The sequence below is a fragment of the Serinus canaria genome, chromosome 4, assembly GCF_022539315.1.
Source record: "Serinus canaria isolate serCan28SL12 chromosome 4, serCan2020, whole genome shotgun sequence".
NCBI lineage: Eukaryota > Metazoa > Chordata > Aves > Passeriformes > Fringillidae > Serinus > Serinus canaria.
In genome coordinates, this window is record NC_066317.1 from 13,837,035 (window position 1) to 13,856,138 (window position 19,104).

The 19,104-nt window shown below is 39.8% G+C and overlaps 1 protein-coding gene across 2 annotated transcripts in view; it reads right to left on the reverse strand.

The window, feature by feature from the left end:
- Window positions 1–2,283: 2,283 nt before the first annotated feature.
- ARHGAP10 (Rho GTPase activating protein 10) overlaps window positions 2,284–19,104 on the reverse strand; it is a 139,162-nt gene continuing 122,341 nt past the window's right edge. For both annotated transcript variants that reach the window (XM_018926922.3, XM_009101358.4), the window contains 3 exons: window positions 11,752–11,883; window positions 10,734–10,825; window positions 2,284–3,252 (listed from right to left, as the gene is read on the reverse strand). In XM_018926922.3, the coding sequence (XP_018782467.1) occupies window positions 3,164–3,252; window positions 10,734–10,825; window positions 11,752–11,883 (313 nt within the window). In that variant the 3' untranslated portion in view covers window positions 2,284–3,163. The remainder of the gene's footprint in view (window positions 3,253–10,733; window positions 10,826–11,751; window positions 11,884–19,104) is intronic.

Genomic DNA, 19,104 nt, shown 5'->3' on the forward strand with positions numbered 1-19,104 from the left:
ACAGTGATGGCAAGGCCAAAGCTATTTTGCATAAAAAGCTTTTTTGGGTTTTTTTTCCTAATTCACACTCTAATTTTCAGCCCATGTCACGCATTCACTGTCAGCAGCCCCAGCTTTTGAAAACGGACAAGGCTGTGGCCCTGCCCACAGTAACCAGCACCGAGCAAGGGAAGGGAACCCAACCCGAGGATTAACTCCTCTGTGCCCCCAGCTGTGACAGGAGAAGAGCCATTCCATGAAAGAAGACAGAGGCCACGCCCATGGAGAATGAGCACTCCTGCTGCCCGGTCAAGAGAAGGATCCTGCAACCAGCTTTCTCCAGAATGCACTCCCTGTCCTCCTTCCTGTCTCAGCACCACTTTACTGCACTCCTCCAAAATCTACCAAGCCATGGTAGATGGCTAGCAGACAAGAGGCATGCCCTAAAGGCCACCTTCAGGAAAGCAAGCAATCTCAAAGCTTGACTTCCTCTGTATTTTATTTTTTTTCAATGTTAGCATCTTTTAAATTGCCACTTCCAAGCAGTCAGTACCGAGGGCATCGTTACAGCTCTGCTCAGCAGCGAGGATGAAGAATGAGCTGGGCCGTGGCTACTGGGCTGTGCAAGTCTGTACTTGGCATTGGTGTAACTGGGCTGATGTGGAAACCCATCTGGTGGGTAGCAGTTCCCACAACTGAATTCCTCAGAGGCAATGCGGTTAGCCTGAAAGCCAGATCTGATCTGGCTCAGCTCACACCACTGCCTTCAGACAACGGCTGGGACGTGAGAAAGTCTGGATTAGTGTTACCTCTGTTCAGTGTATCACTTCTCAGTAGAAAAGTTTTCTTCTTGTTTGGGTTCTGCATAGCTCCAGGAGTAACAGGAGTCATTTCAAAACATCTCACCTAAAGGTAAAACAGGCTCACAGGACTGGATGGAAGAGACACTAAGACTATTATTCCTTCTCTTTATATCTGCCTTTTCCTCAGTTATAAGGAAAAAAAGCCCCACCACACAGAGCTAGAGCTGAGCAAGCAGAGCAGCACATTGAGAATTTTGGAGGACAGCAGCCAGAACAAGATCAAACATGCACTGCAGGTTTAAAACAACAACAAAATAAATGGAAGCAACTTCCAAAGCTTGAAAGCTCCAAGTTATCAGAGCTTCACCATCTGACAAGACAGCATACCTCGCTGCCACACCTGCGAGGCTAACACCAAAGATTTATATTCTCCCTCTCCTTTCAACATTTTCTACCAAGTGGTAGCCATGAAAACTGAGTTTGGCACACAAACACCATCCTGCCTCCAGAATGAATTTTTAAGGCCACAGATGAGTTGATAGAGCTGTGGGCTCAGGCAACAGGAGACCCAGCCAGAAGGGAGCTTTGCTACATGAACAAATCTGAGCACAGAAACCTGCAGGCTGTTGCTGCAAGTACTGGTGCAGCTATTTCCTTAACACTGAATCAAGGAGAAAATCAGTCAGAAGTCATTTTCAGTGCTTGGGTCACTTAGCCAAGACAAGAACTCCCTAAAAGCTTTGGAGCAGTTGTTGCTCCAATACCAGGAGAATTCTCCAAAAGAAACTCCTCCAAGGAATGAGGGTCAGTGCTGGAGAGCTGTCCTGGCCTTGGCCCACCATTGCTCCATCTGGAAATGATTTGTGCATATTCCAGTGGTCTGTGCAGTCCAGGCAAAGGAACAAATTAATGGCATGGAGTTAAATCCTTGGGGAAGAAGCCATCCCAACCCCAAGGCAGCATTAACCATTAACTGGTTTACTAATCTCATTTGTTAGGAAAACTTGCAAGCTAAGTAGAGCTGCAGGAAATGACTCGAAATCCACGGAGTCCACTTTAACAAATAAGTGAGCCTGTATTTGCATGCCAGCCTGTCATACTTTCCTGCATCCTCTCTCTTGTCTTTCTTGAAGGAGAGAAAAATAGAAAAATTAGTTATAAACTGCATATAAATTTTTTGAAGTTCTACAAATTTTGAGGCATCAATAAGACCTTGCAGTTGACAATTGGAGGGAAGGAAGACAGGCAAGGTGGACAAGCAGCTAAAACAGACAACAGATAAAATGCTTGAATTCTACAGTATGCAAAAGCGTCATAGCCAGAGATTCTCTTTTCCCTTTTGGCTTGAACTTCCAGAGTTGCCTATTTTGCGTGAGGAAAGCTCCCCATCCCTTCTAGAGCCTGCCTGAGGCTGACTGCACAGAGCTGCCAATAATTATTTCATGCCACAACTTCCAGAACCAGAGCAAAATAGTCTGTAACATAGGAATGACAAGTCAAATAACAAATAACATTTTATTTCATTTACAGTGATATTTTTGAGTAGCAAAGGAACCATGACATATAGGAGCCTGTAATAAAAGTTCATATGTCTTATCTTTATAAAATAAATGAAATCATACACGCAACATAAATGAATGTGCTCTTTGAAGACATTTGAAAAATGTCATGTCTTGATAACTATTATTTTTACTTACTGATGTCTGTTCTGCACTGGCTATTCCACTCTGAAATATAATTTAATTGTCAGCATGATAGCTTTTTTTATCCATCAGTATTTTACAAACCTAAAATGATCATAGAATCATAGAATGGATTGGGTAGGGAGGGATCTTAAAGAACATTTAGTTCCAATCCCCTGCTTTGGGCAGGGACACCTTCCACTAGACCAGGGTGCTCAGAGCCCCATCCAACCTGGACTTGAACACTTCCAGGGATGGGGCAGCCACAGCTGCTCTGGGCAGCCTGTGCCAGGGCCTTGGAACCCTCACATTCTGTTAAAAATGGTGGCTATCAAAGCATAATCTCCAGGACACTAAGTTGAGTCACAGATCAACCAAATACTTGACTTCAAAAGCCATTTATCTTTCAAACAAACATACTACTAATGCTCTTTACAACTGAAAAAACAAGCACCCTGTTAAAAAAATTAACCTATCCCTCCATCCCTCTTTCTTGCCCCCTCCCGACATTCCAACCCTCAAAGAATAATTTTTTTCTAATTCATATTTGGCAACACTTAAGGTCTTTATACAGATTAAGATCTTCAATCCATAGTCCAGCTCGTCACTGATTAAAAGCAGTCACAAAAGTAGAGACAAGTGACTAGAACAAAAATCCATGGATACCATGTACACCTTCTTGGGGTTCAATGCACAAAGCTATAAAAACTGAACATAATTTTGTGGAATAAGTCCTCTCTTGCCATTTAACGTGCCTTCTAGCCATCCTGGCTCTCTGGAAAATTGCACTGCAAAAGAAAAGGAGAGAAAATTACTGCATCTTTTCATGTTTGAATTAGTACTTTTCAGCTTTAGCTCCATGACACCAGGCAAAGCATCCATAAAAACTTCCCTTCATCTGCAATCACCAGTTTAAGAATCTGGCTAGGAAAGATAAAGAGGATTATTAAATTGACTTAAATACTTTATAATATACTTCTGCAAAGCCTACATGGTGAAATAGCTTTTAGGTGCAGGAGACTTCATTAAGGAAATGGTAAATGGAGCTTGGGACAGATTTATAAAATAAAAAAATTTGTGCCTTGTGGGGAAGTCAGAATTTATATCAAACAGTGGAAAACACTTTCAGTAGGTGGGGCAAAACAAGAGCAAAAATCTGTCTTGAGCAGAAGTGATGAATGTGGAAGCTCAGAACCACAGAAGCACAGCATAGGACCTTACTTGGCATGAAAAGTAAGCACAGAAAGGATTGTAGGAAAAATAGAAATGAGCCAGGTGTCACTCTAAGTATCATCTCTTCAGAATAGAGCTGCTATTAGAAGTGACCAGTGGACAAAATCTGAATCATTCTTCTGATTAAATCCTCTCTCTGAAATTCAGATACATAGGGCAATTCACAAAACACAAAGCAAAGGCTTGCAAGCTCCTTGTGCCATCCTAAGTGTTTACCACTGTGAATCCAAAAGTTCATGCAAGAGTATCCATGAATATAAAATAAGAAATATTTCAGCTTGGACTCTCAATGCCCCAGAAGTTACTCTGTGAGCAAGAGAATAAATGAAATCTGACTTCCTGAATATATATGTTGACCACATTTGACAGGAAGTTAAAAAAGAAGCATAAGCCTCCTTTCTTTGGAAAACAGACTAAAAAGGCCTCAGATTCCCCTCTGATGTGTCTTTTAAGGATACAATGCAGATACCTATTTACCTATGTAACTGTAAAATCCCACACTTTTTAGCAACCTACGGCACTCTCTCCCATACTAATTTATCCTCACAGTGCTTCTGAGACAGACAGTATTTAGGGAAGACATCAGACAAATGCTGAAACGTGCTGCCAGCCTGTGCTTTATTTAAAACACATTAACACATTGGGAAATGTGATATTTGTAGCCTTCTAGATATCAGGGAAATAACTGTTGAGAGAGAGCAACATGTTAAGTCTCACTACCAAAAGCATTCTAAGGCTCTTAATTTGAGGACTTAAAATCATATACTTTCCCTGTTTTTTTCCTTGTGTCCTATTATTGTTAGACAGCTGTGCTCAGAAACCATACTTAAAACCACAGCTATAACTCCAAAGAACCCAGAAAACAAAACTGCTTTCAAATGATACTGATAGTTTAGATTCAGCACGAAAGGCTGGGCTTATCTTTGTAATAAATGTGTTCAACAAAAAGACTCCAAAGGAAAAACATGCATAGATAATTACCTTTTAGGATCTGTGCTCACACAGTAACTTACATTACTATTAGTAATTAGCAGGCCCTCCTCTGCCTTTGTCCTTTCTGTTCCACAATTACAGAGTACACATGCATTTGAAACTGCATGGTGACACCACCACCAACCTCCCTCCAGAAGCTGTAATTCTGCATTTCCAGCAGATGCACCAGCAGCCAGCCAAACCCCTCCCTGAGGTCTCCCATACCTACGGAGCACATCTGTATTACAGGAAACAGTCCCCAAAAAAGGACAGATTAGGAAGGAAAGCAACTAGAAAACCTAGAAGTAGGAAATTTCTACCTGTCCTCTGGTGCTTAACCTTAATTTCCATTAGAAAGAGGGTAGATACCACTGGCATGTGAGTGTCCATAAATCCAAGGCCTGTTCAAGCTGAGGGGAGCCCTCATCTGAGGGGATCACACTGAAATTAAAATTTACCTAAAATTTACGCAGAGGAGGAAATGCTCAAACTGTGCGGAATCACATCACTCGACTCAACAGCAAACTTCCAAAGAAATATTTTCCAAGTAAGTTCAATAAGATCATGGTGAGTTCTGCACACTACAGCCCAGCAGTTGGGTTTGAGTGGCAAACACCATTTTCACCCCAGCAGACGAGACCTAGCTGAGCTCTGGCCTTAGGAAATGAAATATTGCCCATGTACATTGCACAGCTCAGGGCCTCACTTGTTTGCAGAAAGCTCTTTTAGACTCTGGGAAGACTGAAGAAAGAATCGCTCAATTACACGTAAGGGCGCCATTTCTAGAGATCTTTGGTTTTTTTAAAAAAAGAAATTATTTTTTAGCAATAAAAAGTAATAGAAAAAGTAACACAGCAAAAAGTAATTCTTAATGTTCAGCAGCTGTGGTGACTGTCACAGCAGGGAAGGTTTCTTCCCCCACTCCAATCACCTTGTGCAAGAAGGGGTAAGATACTTGTGTACATCACTGACTGCTTCTGTAGGCAAAAGATATTAATGAAGGTGCCATCCAAAAGTAAAGCTGCTTTAAGCTCCAGTGATCCTATTTACTTTGCTAATCCATTTCTGAAGTACAGTGTACAACAGCATGCATTCCTTTAAAATCAAAACCACTTAACCACACAAACCCCATTCCTCTCTCGTGCACAGCTCTTCTTAAACCCAGGACTCAGCCTATTGCTGAAAAAAATACCCTGCTCAAGAGAAGACATCTGTAGTGTCCCCTTTCTGTCACTACTTCTCAGTCAACAACAATTACAGTTCTTAGCACTTTCTCAGGCTTGCCTCATTTAAAAATGAGGCAAGCCTGAGAAAATGCTTGATGCAAGGTTTCTGCAACCTTGATGCAGAAACTACACACTTGGCCTTAAAACTACAACTCATTAATAGAGCAATCATCCCACAGGACTAAGCTCGTGTTGGCACAGGACAGGAGGGGAAAACACTCCTAGTATAAAAGATACAGAGCAGAGAACTAATCAGTAAATGTTTTCAGCAAGATTTAATGAGTGTATAGCAAGACTGCACAACAAGACCAAGCACAGAACCACCACTAAAAGCCATTGCTTCTTAGGACAGTGCAAATAACAGCCAAGTTTGAGAGCTCAGAGGGAGCCAATGACTTCCTCAGTACCTGCTGCAAGGCCTTTTCAGCACTCATGGAGGCAAGGTGCAGGGAAGGAAGATGTCTGAGCATCAGAACGACAGCAAGTGCTATGGAACAATCACCCCAGGTCAAATGGGCCAGCAAAATCTACAGACTTGGAACTTGCAGTGAGATCTGATGTTTTCTAATCAAGAAACACCATTAGGTCAACTTGGTATTTGCAGCATTGCCTCTTACTTTTCTGTATTCTTCAAAGGAAATAGCTTTGATATTGCCAATGCTATTATTTATTAGCAAATACATAAAATTTGCAAGCAGCTCTTCCCAGAGATCCAACGCCATAAGCAGACTTTGCTCTGCTCTGGCAGCTGAAATGTTTCACAGGTCTCAACCACAATGAGAGCAGGACTTACTTCCTCAGCAGCATTACTTCACTGGCTGGGTGCCACCAACTTCAGCAAGACTGAATCAGACACTGATTCACACTGATTTCCATGTCTTTGTGGCAACTGGCTGTTTTGGGAGCAAATCTAACCTGAATGGTGTCTGGCAGAAGAGGCCTCCCTTTCTCATGGACTGTCAATCACAGTAAAAACCTCAAAAAGCAACATAAATGAGGATTACTGAGAGCAACAGAAATCTCACTGCTAAAACCACTTTAGCACTAGAACCCACTTCCATAGAACTCAATGATGCTGAACCCGCTTCCACAGAACTCAATTTTTCATCAGGAAATTCAACTAAAGCAACCAAATGTGCTTGCAAGCCCTCTATGTTTAGAAATCCCTTTGGGTTTTTGAAACAATCCCTGTGGGTTGAGTTGATTGCAGAAATATTTCTCATGCTTAGGGTTAGCCTGGAATTTGAAATTTCAAAGCTTGCTGTTTCCCTTAATTATACTGTGAGAAGCAGAATTATCTTGTGGACAGAACACAGGACTAGGAGTCAGGGGGTCTTCCCCCCATGAAAGTTTCCAAGTGCTCTGAACTACACAGATGAAAGGTGCACCAAGAAGTAGCTCTATCTCCATTTTCACCCCAGCAAAAGACCCATTTGCACATACAGTGCAATACAGTATTTTGGGAGTACTGCTTCTCTTTGATGTAAGTCCTGGATTGGTCAGGACCATAAAGACAGTCCAGAACCACAGCATGAATCAGAGGGCAGAGAGTGCCCTGGAGTCAAAACCAGGACCATTAACTAAGGCTGGCACTTTGTTACAGTGGGAGAGAGAGATGGGGGTGACAAGGGCTGTGTGAATGTGGCTTTTTGTGTTCCTGTTATACTTGGGGGGGATGATGGGTGCCCCACTTTTCCTTAGGAATAAAACACACTCTCAGTTTTCCTCATGTTTTCTAGTCCCTAAAATCGGATTTTAAAAATTGTAAAAAGCCTTGATAAGAGCTATCTTGACAAGTTTTCAGGAAGCCTTCCTGCTAGCAGTTCTGCCAAGGAATTTTTATTGTGTAAACACCATTTAACCTATCTGAAACACTTCTCCGGAGTGAAATTCCCATTTACTGACTTTTAAGCAGTCTCTTTCAAGATCCAGAAATTTAATAACTCTTGGCTCCAAGACTGGCAAAATTCCAGTGCCAGGCAGTCTGATTATTCTTTCCCTGATTATTGGGAATATCTGCCTCAACAACAACAGACATGCACAGCCAGCATATGTCTCTCAATCTCAGATCCTACTCTGCTTCTTCCCTTATGTGCCCTTATCCAGCTGCAAACTCTCCAAGCTTTGCTTCCAACCACTTGAATTATATTGTTATATGCTGTCAATAATATAGCCTGTAACAACTGGGAAATAAAAATATTGGCACAGCCTAAGGCGAATTGAAGACCTTAAAAAAAAATCTAGTGGATATTGTTCAGATTATGTTATTCATTTTCCTACACAATTCAATTAAATAGAAAACTTTGCCTTTTCTTTTTAACTTACCAGATGGTGCCTTAGCATTTATATTCTATGGCACTTTAATGGAAAGACTGTGGGATTTGGGGAAGCACAATGTACATGCAGTACTGAAAACACCTGAACGTGAAAATGCTAAGGTTCTATACAGATTCCTATCAGGTGATGCAAAGCTTAACTTAAAATATTAGCAAATCTAACCTTGGCAGACTGAGACAGATTTTTTTTACCCCCTGTTTAGAAACAGGAAATGGAGATGGGAGCAAAGGTTAAACTCACGTTCTTGCACCAATATTACATTTAGTAGCTATGACTGGTGCAAGACTGCTTCCCTAAATGCCATTATCCTGTTGGAGGCTGAAGCAGCCAGAAATATTCATCCAGAATAATGACAGCTGAGAGAGAGCTGCTGCAATCAACATCTATGGACCAAGAGAGACAAACCAAGAACAGGGAAGGAAACAGGAAAAAGAAAACAAATCAGAAAAGAGAGGAAAGAAAAAGGGAAAAAAAAAAAAGAGACAGGATTAGAAAGTGAGAGAGGCCGGGTGGAGAAAGGAGAGACATATAAAACCTTCACTAATGGAAGCAGCACTTTTTAGTAGACATTAATTTAACAGTTACTTTAATGGTTGATACTAGCTGTATGTCAACTTGATTGATGCGTTGTCACTTTGATAGTTAAGGTTATTGGTAGAGCTGCAGAATTGATGTATTATTACTTTAATTCTTCATTTGGGGGCTTTATTAGGGCATATGGGAATTTAAATTGAGTAACTAAAGAACCTGAATTGATTCACTGCAATCTGATTTCAGCACAGACACTGATACAGAAAGAAAAGACCCACGTCGAGGCATTTCAGAGGTTTCAAATGTGGAGACAGGTCTGCACTTGGCATGAGCCATCCATGGCAAAACTTACTGGGAAAAGTTCTGAAATTACCATTACATACAGTTACTGCCTTATTATGTGCATGCTCTCCCCACTTTTTTTTGCCAATACACAGCCTAGCTGAGGGTGAGAGCCCTGCAGGGCAAGGACAACACCTGTGAAATAACCAGGATATGGCAGAACAAATTGAAACTAACTGTTTAAGGAAATGTGAGCTTTGCCATCGGAAATCTGCAATTGGGTTTTCCAATGCAATCCATGCAACCTTCTTCCCAGGCTTTGGACCTTATTTGTCTGATGACATGGAAAAAGTTACAGTCGAAACATTTCTCCACAGCTTCCAGAGTCAAATTCCATATTTGTTTTGGGGCAATCCAACTCCCAAGTTGAAAAATTTAACCGAGGCTGCAATGCACCAAATCATGGGGCTTTTGTCACCACTTCCTGAGTTCTCCTACAAGGAGAGAATCTTAACCTTGCTCTCACACAAGAACGCGATACACAAAGAACTACTTCTTGAAAGACTTCCTTACCCCAAGCTAACACAACCCTTGCTGTTCTACAGCAGAAATGCCTCTCCCAGACATCAAATCTTTTCTACCATGCACTAGATTTTCTTTCCTGTACACAGTTTGATGTCTGCTGAAGAGCCCTATCAGTCATGTTTTAAAAATCTTAAATTAAAATAAGTGGTGTTAAGGACTTTAAAAAGAGCAATCACTCAGCTAATTCATCTTTAAAAGGTTTTCCACCTAACTTGATTCAGACATGATTTGCCTGTAAGGCAGCTCTAATAGGAAACATCAAGAATGATTTTTTAAGGTGGGTGCTAGTAGGGAAGAACCTAGTGGGGAACCCAGACCACTTTATGTTAAAAAAAAAAAAAAAGCAAAAATTGCTGAGCTTCCCATTCTGCATCTTCAGAAATTGTATTAGAGTAGTCATTGGCATAAGGTTTAAAAACTAAAACCTTTCCTATCAGTTTGAAGTCCCTGTGCATTTGCTGAAGGGTATATCCATGGAAGTTCACTGAGAACAGTCTTGAGCACAGGAATCACCTTCTGGATGTTCACATGTAATGCTGTATTTGGATCCATAGAAATCATTAAACACAGGCCTTCATTCCACACCTCAGTGAATATTCCATTTTCTACCAGTACATGCACACACTAATGCAGACCTTGATCTAAATCAGTAAAAACACTCTTTTTTCTCCACTGTTCACCTGATTTTCCTGGTACTGTGTTTGCTTCAAAATCCTGAAACAGATTTTTTTTTTTCTTTAAAGGAAAACCCCTGTGTTATTTTACAACAAGCGTTCACATTTTAAAAAACTCAGTTTCATAGGTGAAGGTGTCCTCTTCTATTACTGAATAACCTTTTTTTGGAAACTACAACACATCTAAAGGATGCTGAAAAATTATACCACTTGGAAGAGTCTATTCACCCAAAAATCAAAAGCATTGCCTCACAGTGCTAAGGATATGTTAAGTAGCTTCTTCATACCAGAAAAGATCTCCATCACCAACTGTGTGCCATCAGCAGTGTTGGCAGAATAGCAGTCAGGCTTGTATTTTTATCCAAAGCCATTTTAGCAGTTTTGTCAATTTGTTTTTCATTGCTTTATATTTACTCAAGCAGTACTTACCATCTTCAAATATTGCTCCTATCTGAAATGACAATTCAGAGCTGTGTTCTGCTTCACATGGATAAACTGCTCTTGCTTTTCGGTGGGCAACACTGAAAAATGAAATTATGAATTGTAGCAACTTTTTACTATTAGGAAGACACTGTCTCAGCCATTCTCTCTCCATTCACATTTGGAGATGACTAAAACTTTAAACACAATCTCACATGCATCATTACAGGGTTATAATTCATACACATAGCCAAAGCTGAAGCTTCACAGCTTACTGTTGGCATTTCTGAATATCATACTCCCAACTTTCTGCACACTATTTTTATGACAAACTCGACTTTCAACTACAGTTAATTTTTTTTCATGTGCTAGTCAGCAATGAACTCAATAGCAGGCCAAGTATAATATACTTCAAAAATTCAACCAGTAATAAGAATTAGGATTTTTTTTTAAATCAAGTGTTGGGAAGAATTTGTGAAATATACCTACTACTTGAACTACTTAATTAGAAAGGCAAATATTACTAGATTTGAAGGGAAAAGCTAAGATGGTGAAGACCTTCAAAGAAAAAACTCAAAATACTTCAAAACGTGGAAAACAACACAGAAGGAAGCAGAAACATGATGGAAGGAAAAAGAGTGAAAGAAAAGAATGAAACCACAGAGAAAGGAAGAAAGTCTAGGATGAGAATCTTAAATCTGGCAAAGGTGGAAGAATTGGCATTTTAAAAGACTCTAAGAGAAACACTGCAGGAGAGAGACACTATGAATTGCCCACCCATTGTTCATAGAGCTCTCCTGTATGAACCAGCAGACCACTGGCTCGGGGTACTGTGTGCCTTCCACCAAGGCAGGTGTTCAAAGGAAAAGTAAGGTGAAGTAGGCAGGTATTTTATTCTGTTAAAATTGCTGCAGTTGCAGTTCCTGGTGGGAGATAATCATTCACATGCCACAGGAGACTGTTTTTGTAATGATACAGAAAAAGGAGGCAAATAAAGAGCCAGCAAAAGTTGAAGTGCACACCATACCTTTCCACTGCTCTGTCAGTGCCAGTGGCAGGGTTGGGGAAGAAGAAAGTGGGTAGTGCAGCATCTGTGGCAGCTGGGTTAGCAGATGGAATGTTCATCCATGAGACCATCGACGGGCGGCTTTGAGCAGGACTGAGCGGAAACACATTCAAGGCAGAATTAACAACATGAATAAAATTTCTTATCCTACCAAAAGATGTGAATCTTTATAACTGGACAACCTGTGAGATTTTCAAATTCAAACCAAATCATATTATCAAGCTGATTTTGCAGAAATGGCCACTGTATGATTCTGCACTCCTCCTTGGAATTCTTTTCCTACATGCCCTACATCCTAAGCTAAGGAGAATTACCTGAGATGCATGACACAAGCAATAAAAGGGCAAAATTCCCCATTCCTTATCTAATAAAGACAGACAGAGTGAAATTGCATAGAGCAGGCTATTATTTGAGCTGCCACTCTGCCTTTACAAGTTTTGATGAATCTATTTAAAAATCTCCTCAGTACTGTACAACTGAGAAGATTTCTAAAGAGGCTGCAGCTATTCCAGCACTGGGATCACGATGCTGGCTCTGGATTGAGATCTTCATGGAGCTGTGGAAACACTGTCTCAGTGGCTGCCCCCACCAATGCACTGCTCAAATAAGTACGAAATTAATGGCTGAACACAAAATTGACACTAGAGGAGAAGAAATAGCAGGCAAAATTTAAAACTTGTATTAGAAAACAACAAAGTTGTCCCCAACATAAAGAACATTTCTAATTTTACACCTTAAAAGGACTGAAGTGTTCCAGCACTGGAAGGCTTTCCTTCATGGCATTGACAAAACAACAAAAAGTTGCTGTCAGCATGTCTTTGGGACAAAGAGCTGGGCTTTAAGCAGTTTCTAAGCAGAAACACAACTAAAATCATTTGCACACAGCAATTGTTCCCTCAGAAGTAGAGACTTCCCAATACAGCATTTATGACTTTGTCTTACTCCAACATTAATCTCTTAGAGAGCATTGATCTGAAAAGCACCACCAAAATCTAAGAACTCAGTCAAGAAGGTTTTTGTGGGAGTCTAAATGCACACCTCATCAAAATGGAGTGAACACAAGCAAAAAGAGGAATCAAGAATCAGACCAGTTATAATTGTAGATGAATAAAAGAAAGCAGGAAACCTAAATTAGATAGCTAATTTTTATCTTATTGTACACTGGGATATTTAATTTCTAGAAGAAATTATCATTATTTGTTGGTTTGCATAGCATGATTTACAATCAAATTCAACTTTTACAAATTCATATATCATAGTCATTCTAGAAGTTACAAAGTTAAGCAGGCATTTATTTTGACTATTTTTTTTTTTAATTTAGTACTTTATAATGTGAATGCCGCATTCCTTATTACAAGACAATGGCTTTTCCTTTGGAAATGTATCAGATAGCATTTGAATAAAAACTGGAATTCACAGTTTATAAAACAGCATTCTATAGTTAATTCCACTAGTAAAATGAAACTTAAATGTGCTGGAATCATAACCAGAAGGGTTTATCAAAACATGCTCTGCTTTTAAAAATTATCACATTTACCAAAAAAGGAAAGGAATCATATGTATTAAACTGAATGATGAGTAGGACCATGCTGTCTAAAAACATATTTTATGCTTAACTTTGGGAAGAGGATATCCAGTCATCTCTTCTGCCTGGGAATCTTCCACTGCACAATTTTTTACATCTTCCACTGATGACATACATTTAGGAACAGCACCTATAGAATTTTAGGGTTCTCTTTTACTTCAACTTGTCTCCTTCCTCCCATTTTTATCTAATAATTGAAAATTTTTCCTCAAATAAAAGAAAAACCTTCATCTAAAAGTTTCTTCATTCATACAAACCAAAAAAATGAACACCAGCATTTGGATCATTTCCTCTAAATACTGAGGATAAACCAATTCTCAATGCACTGTAAAGTTAATAAAGTTTGCCAGAAAGTAAATAATTTCTTCATCATTCCTCACTCATAATGTCTACATGCAGAATTAATTTTAACTCAGCAGGTGAACACAAGAAAAAGGTTTTTCAAAAGTGAATTTAAAAGAAGTACCTTCTTGCACAGACTAAACTCTTCTACTTAAAACAGTCCTGAGACTTGGAAAAAAAATATTTTCCTTGCTATTTATTAAATTCAAATCAATCTCTTGGCAGGGGGGTTGCAATGATATGATCTTTAAGGTCCCTTCCAACCTAAGCCATGCCATGATTCTGTGATAAGGATTGGTGTAAGGCTCATTTCTGAAACCTGTAAAAGGACTGAAAACAGAAAAATAACACTCCAAGTATATTGCAAAAGGAGTATTAAATGTCTCTAATGCAAAGTATTCATAATTCAAGAATATTCTACCAAGTGGCCTTTTGTAGTGCAACCTCAGATGTGTGGTTTGATTTTCAACAAGTGAATATTAAAACTTGCATTTGTTAAATATTTAATTGATAGATGCATCATGTTAATCTCTGCAATTTACTCAATCAGCTCTAGAACAACACACACCACCTGCACCTCACACAGAATTAATGACTTCAAAGCAATGCTCAGAACAGAGAGAGCACAAAAGGAACCTTCTGACCCAGGGAAGCATTGGTCATTCATAAGAATACTTGGAATAAATACCAGATGGTTTCTTGCTGAGACTTGGAGAGGAAAGAAAGGAGGGGGGGAAAGGAAAGAGGTGTGCACACAAAGCAACAGAAGATGAAATGAAATCTTCAGCTCCACACTATGGCATATTAATTTCTCCATTTACAGAGACTCAACAAGAAGTGCAATCTATCACCAAGTAAGACTAGACTGTCCTTTACCAGACAGGATTATATAGAAGCATGTTAAAATTGGCAGGTTTTCTACAAATTCTGAGCCACTCCAAGAGTTGTAGTGGAAAAACACTCCAGAAGTACAGGTATGTGGAGTGCTTGGCTGCTCCCTCCCCCACTTTTTTGAGGAATTCCCTTAATACTTTACAGCTGTAGGGAAAACACTGCAGCAGAATTTGCCTGTCACTTTAGGCTCCTGGTTACCCAGCAAGAGATCAGGCTCTACCATCCAGCAGGAGACAAAAAACCCAACACATTTTTCAATAGCAATGGGTTCACCACAGTAAGAAGAAAGAAACAAAGAAAAAAAAAGTTGATAGCTTTAACTATTAAGCACATTCTAGAATTTAGGGATTTGGCTGTGAGGGTTTTTTTTAAATTTATTTTACTTGGTTACCTCAGGAACCACTTAATTCTTGTTACTGAAACAGAAGGTTTTACTCAATAAGAAAAATAATTTCCAATGTTGTGGTGTATAAGCAACGAAAGGTTAGATTTTATTGTTTTTTCTTTGAAAGGGCTCTTGTCACATCAAGGCTGCCTTGCTATAAAGATTTGCACACCTTGTTTATCAGGATGATGATATATTAGAAAGTATTGCACGTGTTATCACACAGCATCTCAACTTTAAGAAGGTATGTTGAAGAAATCCTTTCTCCTAAGGCTAAAATGAAGGCAATGCATTTCCTGTGGGTGGGAAAAAAGCCCAAAAAGGCTGACATAACCATCTCTCTTTGAGGAAAAAATGCTATTGTCTAGCATAGTGAACGATGGGAAAAGGGAGGAGGGGGGCTTTACTGAAAATAAGCTAGAGATTTTGTACTGATATTCAGAAAGAAATTTCTGAAAACAAGATTTTATTGGATGTTTATCTGGCTGGTTCCTAAGGTAACACAGCTAAAGAGCAGCCTCTTATCTTGAGAGCAAGGAAGAGAGTCTGTGAAAAGAATCTACACTGCAACTCCTGAGAAAAAAGGGTTGTTTCAGACAAGTTTGGCAGCGCCACGCTGTCGTATCACAGTGTCTGGCTGACAAACTCAATGAAAGCGTTCTTGAAAGGTTTCATTACCAGATGACAGTGTGTACCAAAGGGTGTTGGCTACTGCTGATTCTTTATGCAAGCCAATAGTGACCACCACTATGTCTTCTGCACGTTAAAATCCCCTGTGCCCTGGGGAGTGGGGAGCAGAAAAATATGTGGCCAAAATGGTAGAAATTGTTATAGCTGCAGCAAAGCTGGAGACAAACAGAAGGCCAGAATTTCCCCATCTGTGTTCCCCCTGGAAAGAAACTGCATCCTCAAATTTTCAAGTATGTGACATGCACGCAGCTTTCCTGAACCCTCATTTATACAGAGCACACCAGTCAGCACTGAAATAGAGGCTTTTTTAACTTGGATTGTGAAGTCTCAGTGAAGCAGCTAACACATTAGTGAAATGATCTTTCACGCCAGTCTGGTAAATCCAAAGCTAATGTCTACAGCAGCTGTCCCAAGTTAAAGCATTTTTAAATGATAATTCAGACAAAGCAAAAGTGAAATATGTACATCTATAAGCTTATAGCTCACCACTGCTCCTTTCAGGAAAAAAAAAAATGAGGGGGCTGTGTTACCCTGGAGGAATGCAAAGAAAAGAAAATAAAAGAATAACAATTTTTTAAAATTTATAAAGTAAACTTTAGCTCATCCCAGTGATTGCATCCACACCCCTCCCTGCCCTGAGCACACACACCATTTACCCTGTGCTCAAACAGCAGTGCTGCTGTCAAGCTCCCTGGCAGCCAAGGAGATGGCAAGGTCTGCTTTGTACGAGCCACATGACTAAGTTATATTATGCCTGTCTCAAAGAAGCTGCAAAATGAGGGCTCTTGCTCTGCTTGCATAATGAAGGGGTACAAAAAGAAGTGCCTGCTCCGCTAAACCCGCTCTCCAAGTGCTGAGTCACTGAAGAGGTGGCAACTGAAACAAAACCAAACTGCAGAATAAACACAATGACCCAACAGCAGCTAGAGCACCTTCTTTCAATAAAACAGGATGGTGGCATTAGATATTATAAAAAGTTTTCAAGACAGCGAAACCCAAATCATTCATCATTTATGTAAAGCTGCAAATTCACACCACTGCCAGAAAGTACAAAAAAGAAAGTATTGCCATTTTAAGGAGACCAGACATGCAGTCTACTGATGTAGATATAACAAGGCTGATGGGAATTCACACAGCAGTCAAACAAAATTAATAACTATCTCCAAGGCTTCTGTTATGTGCAGAACACCACTCTCTCTGCCCGCCCTTGCCATCTGATGGCTCTTTTAACATCAGTTTGCTCACCAGCAATTTGAACAGCTTGAGATTTCATGAACAATGAGTAACATCTTCCCAGCCTGGTCAAAAAGACCCTGGATGCTGCACAGTGCAGATCTTGTCACCATTTTGCATATTTAAAACCCCAAAACTAGATCCACCATGTAGCACTTAGATACCCTTGAACTGGGTAACAGAATATTTTACTGTTGGGAGAAGCAATTCAAAAGAAATGGAAAAAAAAAAAAAAAAGGACTGAATTATTTCATCTTCCATTAGTCCCTTGCATGTTCCTGAAAATCCATTTATATTGGTGCTTCCATTTCTCCTCTGGGCTTTGAACACTTTGGTATTTGGACTGTCAGGACTGTATCCTGCATGCTCCTACAGAAGCATCCAAGGTGAGATTCAGTTTGGAAATTATGAATCTTACCATTCTTAGCCCAGAAATGTAATTGCTTTAACAAGCCCTGCACCCACCTACACCACTCAAAATGTTTGAGGGACAGGAATGCTTTCCATCCCCTTGAACTGCAAAATCCCAAAGGCTTAGAAAGGGAAAGAGAGGGAAAGCAAGGTAAACAGACGCTCAGTATCATCTTGAGGAAGGCTGTTTCATATCCTGCATCATAACTCCATCCAGAACAACCATCAAAAGTCACCATGTTCCAGCCCCCTGGAAAACCCAGACATCCTGCAGTCTCAGATCCCAAAAATGAACTCTCCAGCTGAGAAACAAGGCATTAGTTTTCATGATTTGAATGAAGAAGTGATCATGCAGCAAGTGTAGGATACTTTCAACAAAAAAAGGAAGACTGACCCAGTTCTGAAAACCCATCACTGTGAGGGGTAAGTCTGTAAGGTCTGTAGATAAGCCCTGGCACAGGGCATTGTACTGTAAGCACAAAGAATCTCGTGACAACAAGGAGCCAGTTACAGCAACAAATCTTTCCTTATCAGAAAAAGGTCCTCAGAAAGATTAATTACAACACATAGCGAGTCCAGAGAATACCAAGTGTTCAGTTTTTTGGTTCATTCTGAGGTCAAGTGAAAAAAGACATAAGGCAGCCCACAGTATTTTAGGACATGACTTGTAATCCACCTTTTGACAAATCAGTCATTGCAATGAGGGAAATCTGTACTAATCCATCAGAGGTGAGCTGCCATTACAGCCAGAACTCTGGAAAGGCTGAATAGGACAGGATCATCAATAAATTATTCTGTAAGTAAATTCTATAATCAAACCACAACAGCTGCAAAAAAAAAAAAAAAAAATTCCCTCATCCTTTTTAAATTTAATTACATCACTCCACATCTGATACTGAAACTTTGGCAATACCACCTCCTTCACTATAAGAGGACTTTAAATTACACTTTGTCTTTGCTTGCTTAAGTATATTTATTAGACACTGAAGTGCATACCCAGTTTAGCTATCACCACATGTGCAAAGCCATAGTGCAATAGGGTGAAATTCAAACTTTGTATCACTAACTTTCAACTGCAGGTAAAAGGGAGGATTGACTACAGCTCCACAGTTCAAATGCAGTTCAACAGCTACCTGTAACTCCTTCTAATCCATATCTCCAAGCCCAAGACCATCACTATTATCAAAACAGTCTGGGGACTAGCTTAGAAAGGCTATCCAGCCTCTTAGTGTCTGAAATACTGAACTCCTCTTAGGAAACTACATATTTTAAACTATTAAAAATTTCACCACATAAATAAAAATCTGAGTGATTAGAGTGCACTATTTTTCAGTGCCAGTTAGGAAGGCACTGAAAGTAATGTCAGGGTCACATCCTCTAGCAGAAAGCTATCAAGCATCTTGAAGAAAAGAAAGATGTGGCAGATTTACTTACTTTTTGGACAAATGCAATAGAAAAACCAGAAACTGTGTAGGAGAGAATCTGTATGGACACTTAGAGAAGAAAAAAGGAAGAATGCAAATGCTGTTAATTAAACTGAGATTGCTGCTGCTGCTCTACCTTAAAGGGAAAAATGTGTCCATACTAATGGAGAGCAATCCTTTACCCAGCTCACAACTATAATTATGAATTTATGTTTGAGATCACCTTGTGCAAAGCATCCTAGGATAGAAGGTATTTTCAAACAGTACATGTTTATGACACTGTGCTCCATCAGGGAGAAGTGGTAATTCACCCATCCTAGGCTATTTGGAGTTTGAGTCCTGTGTGTTCA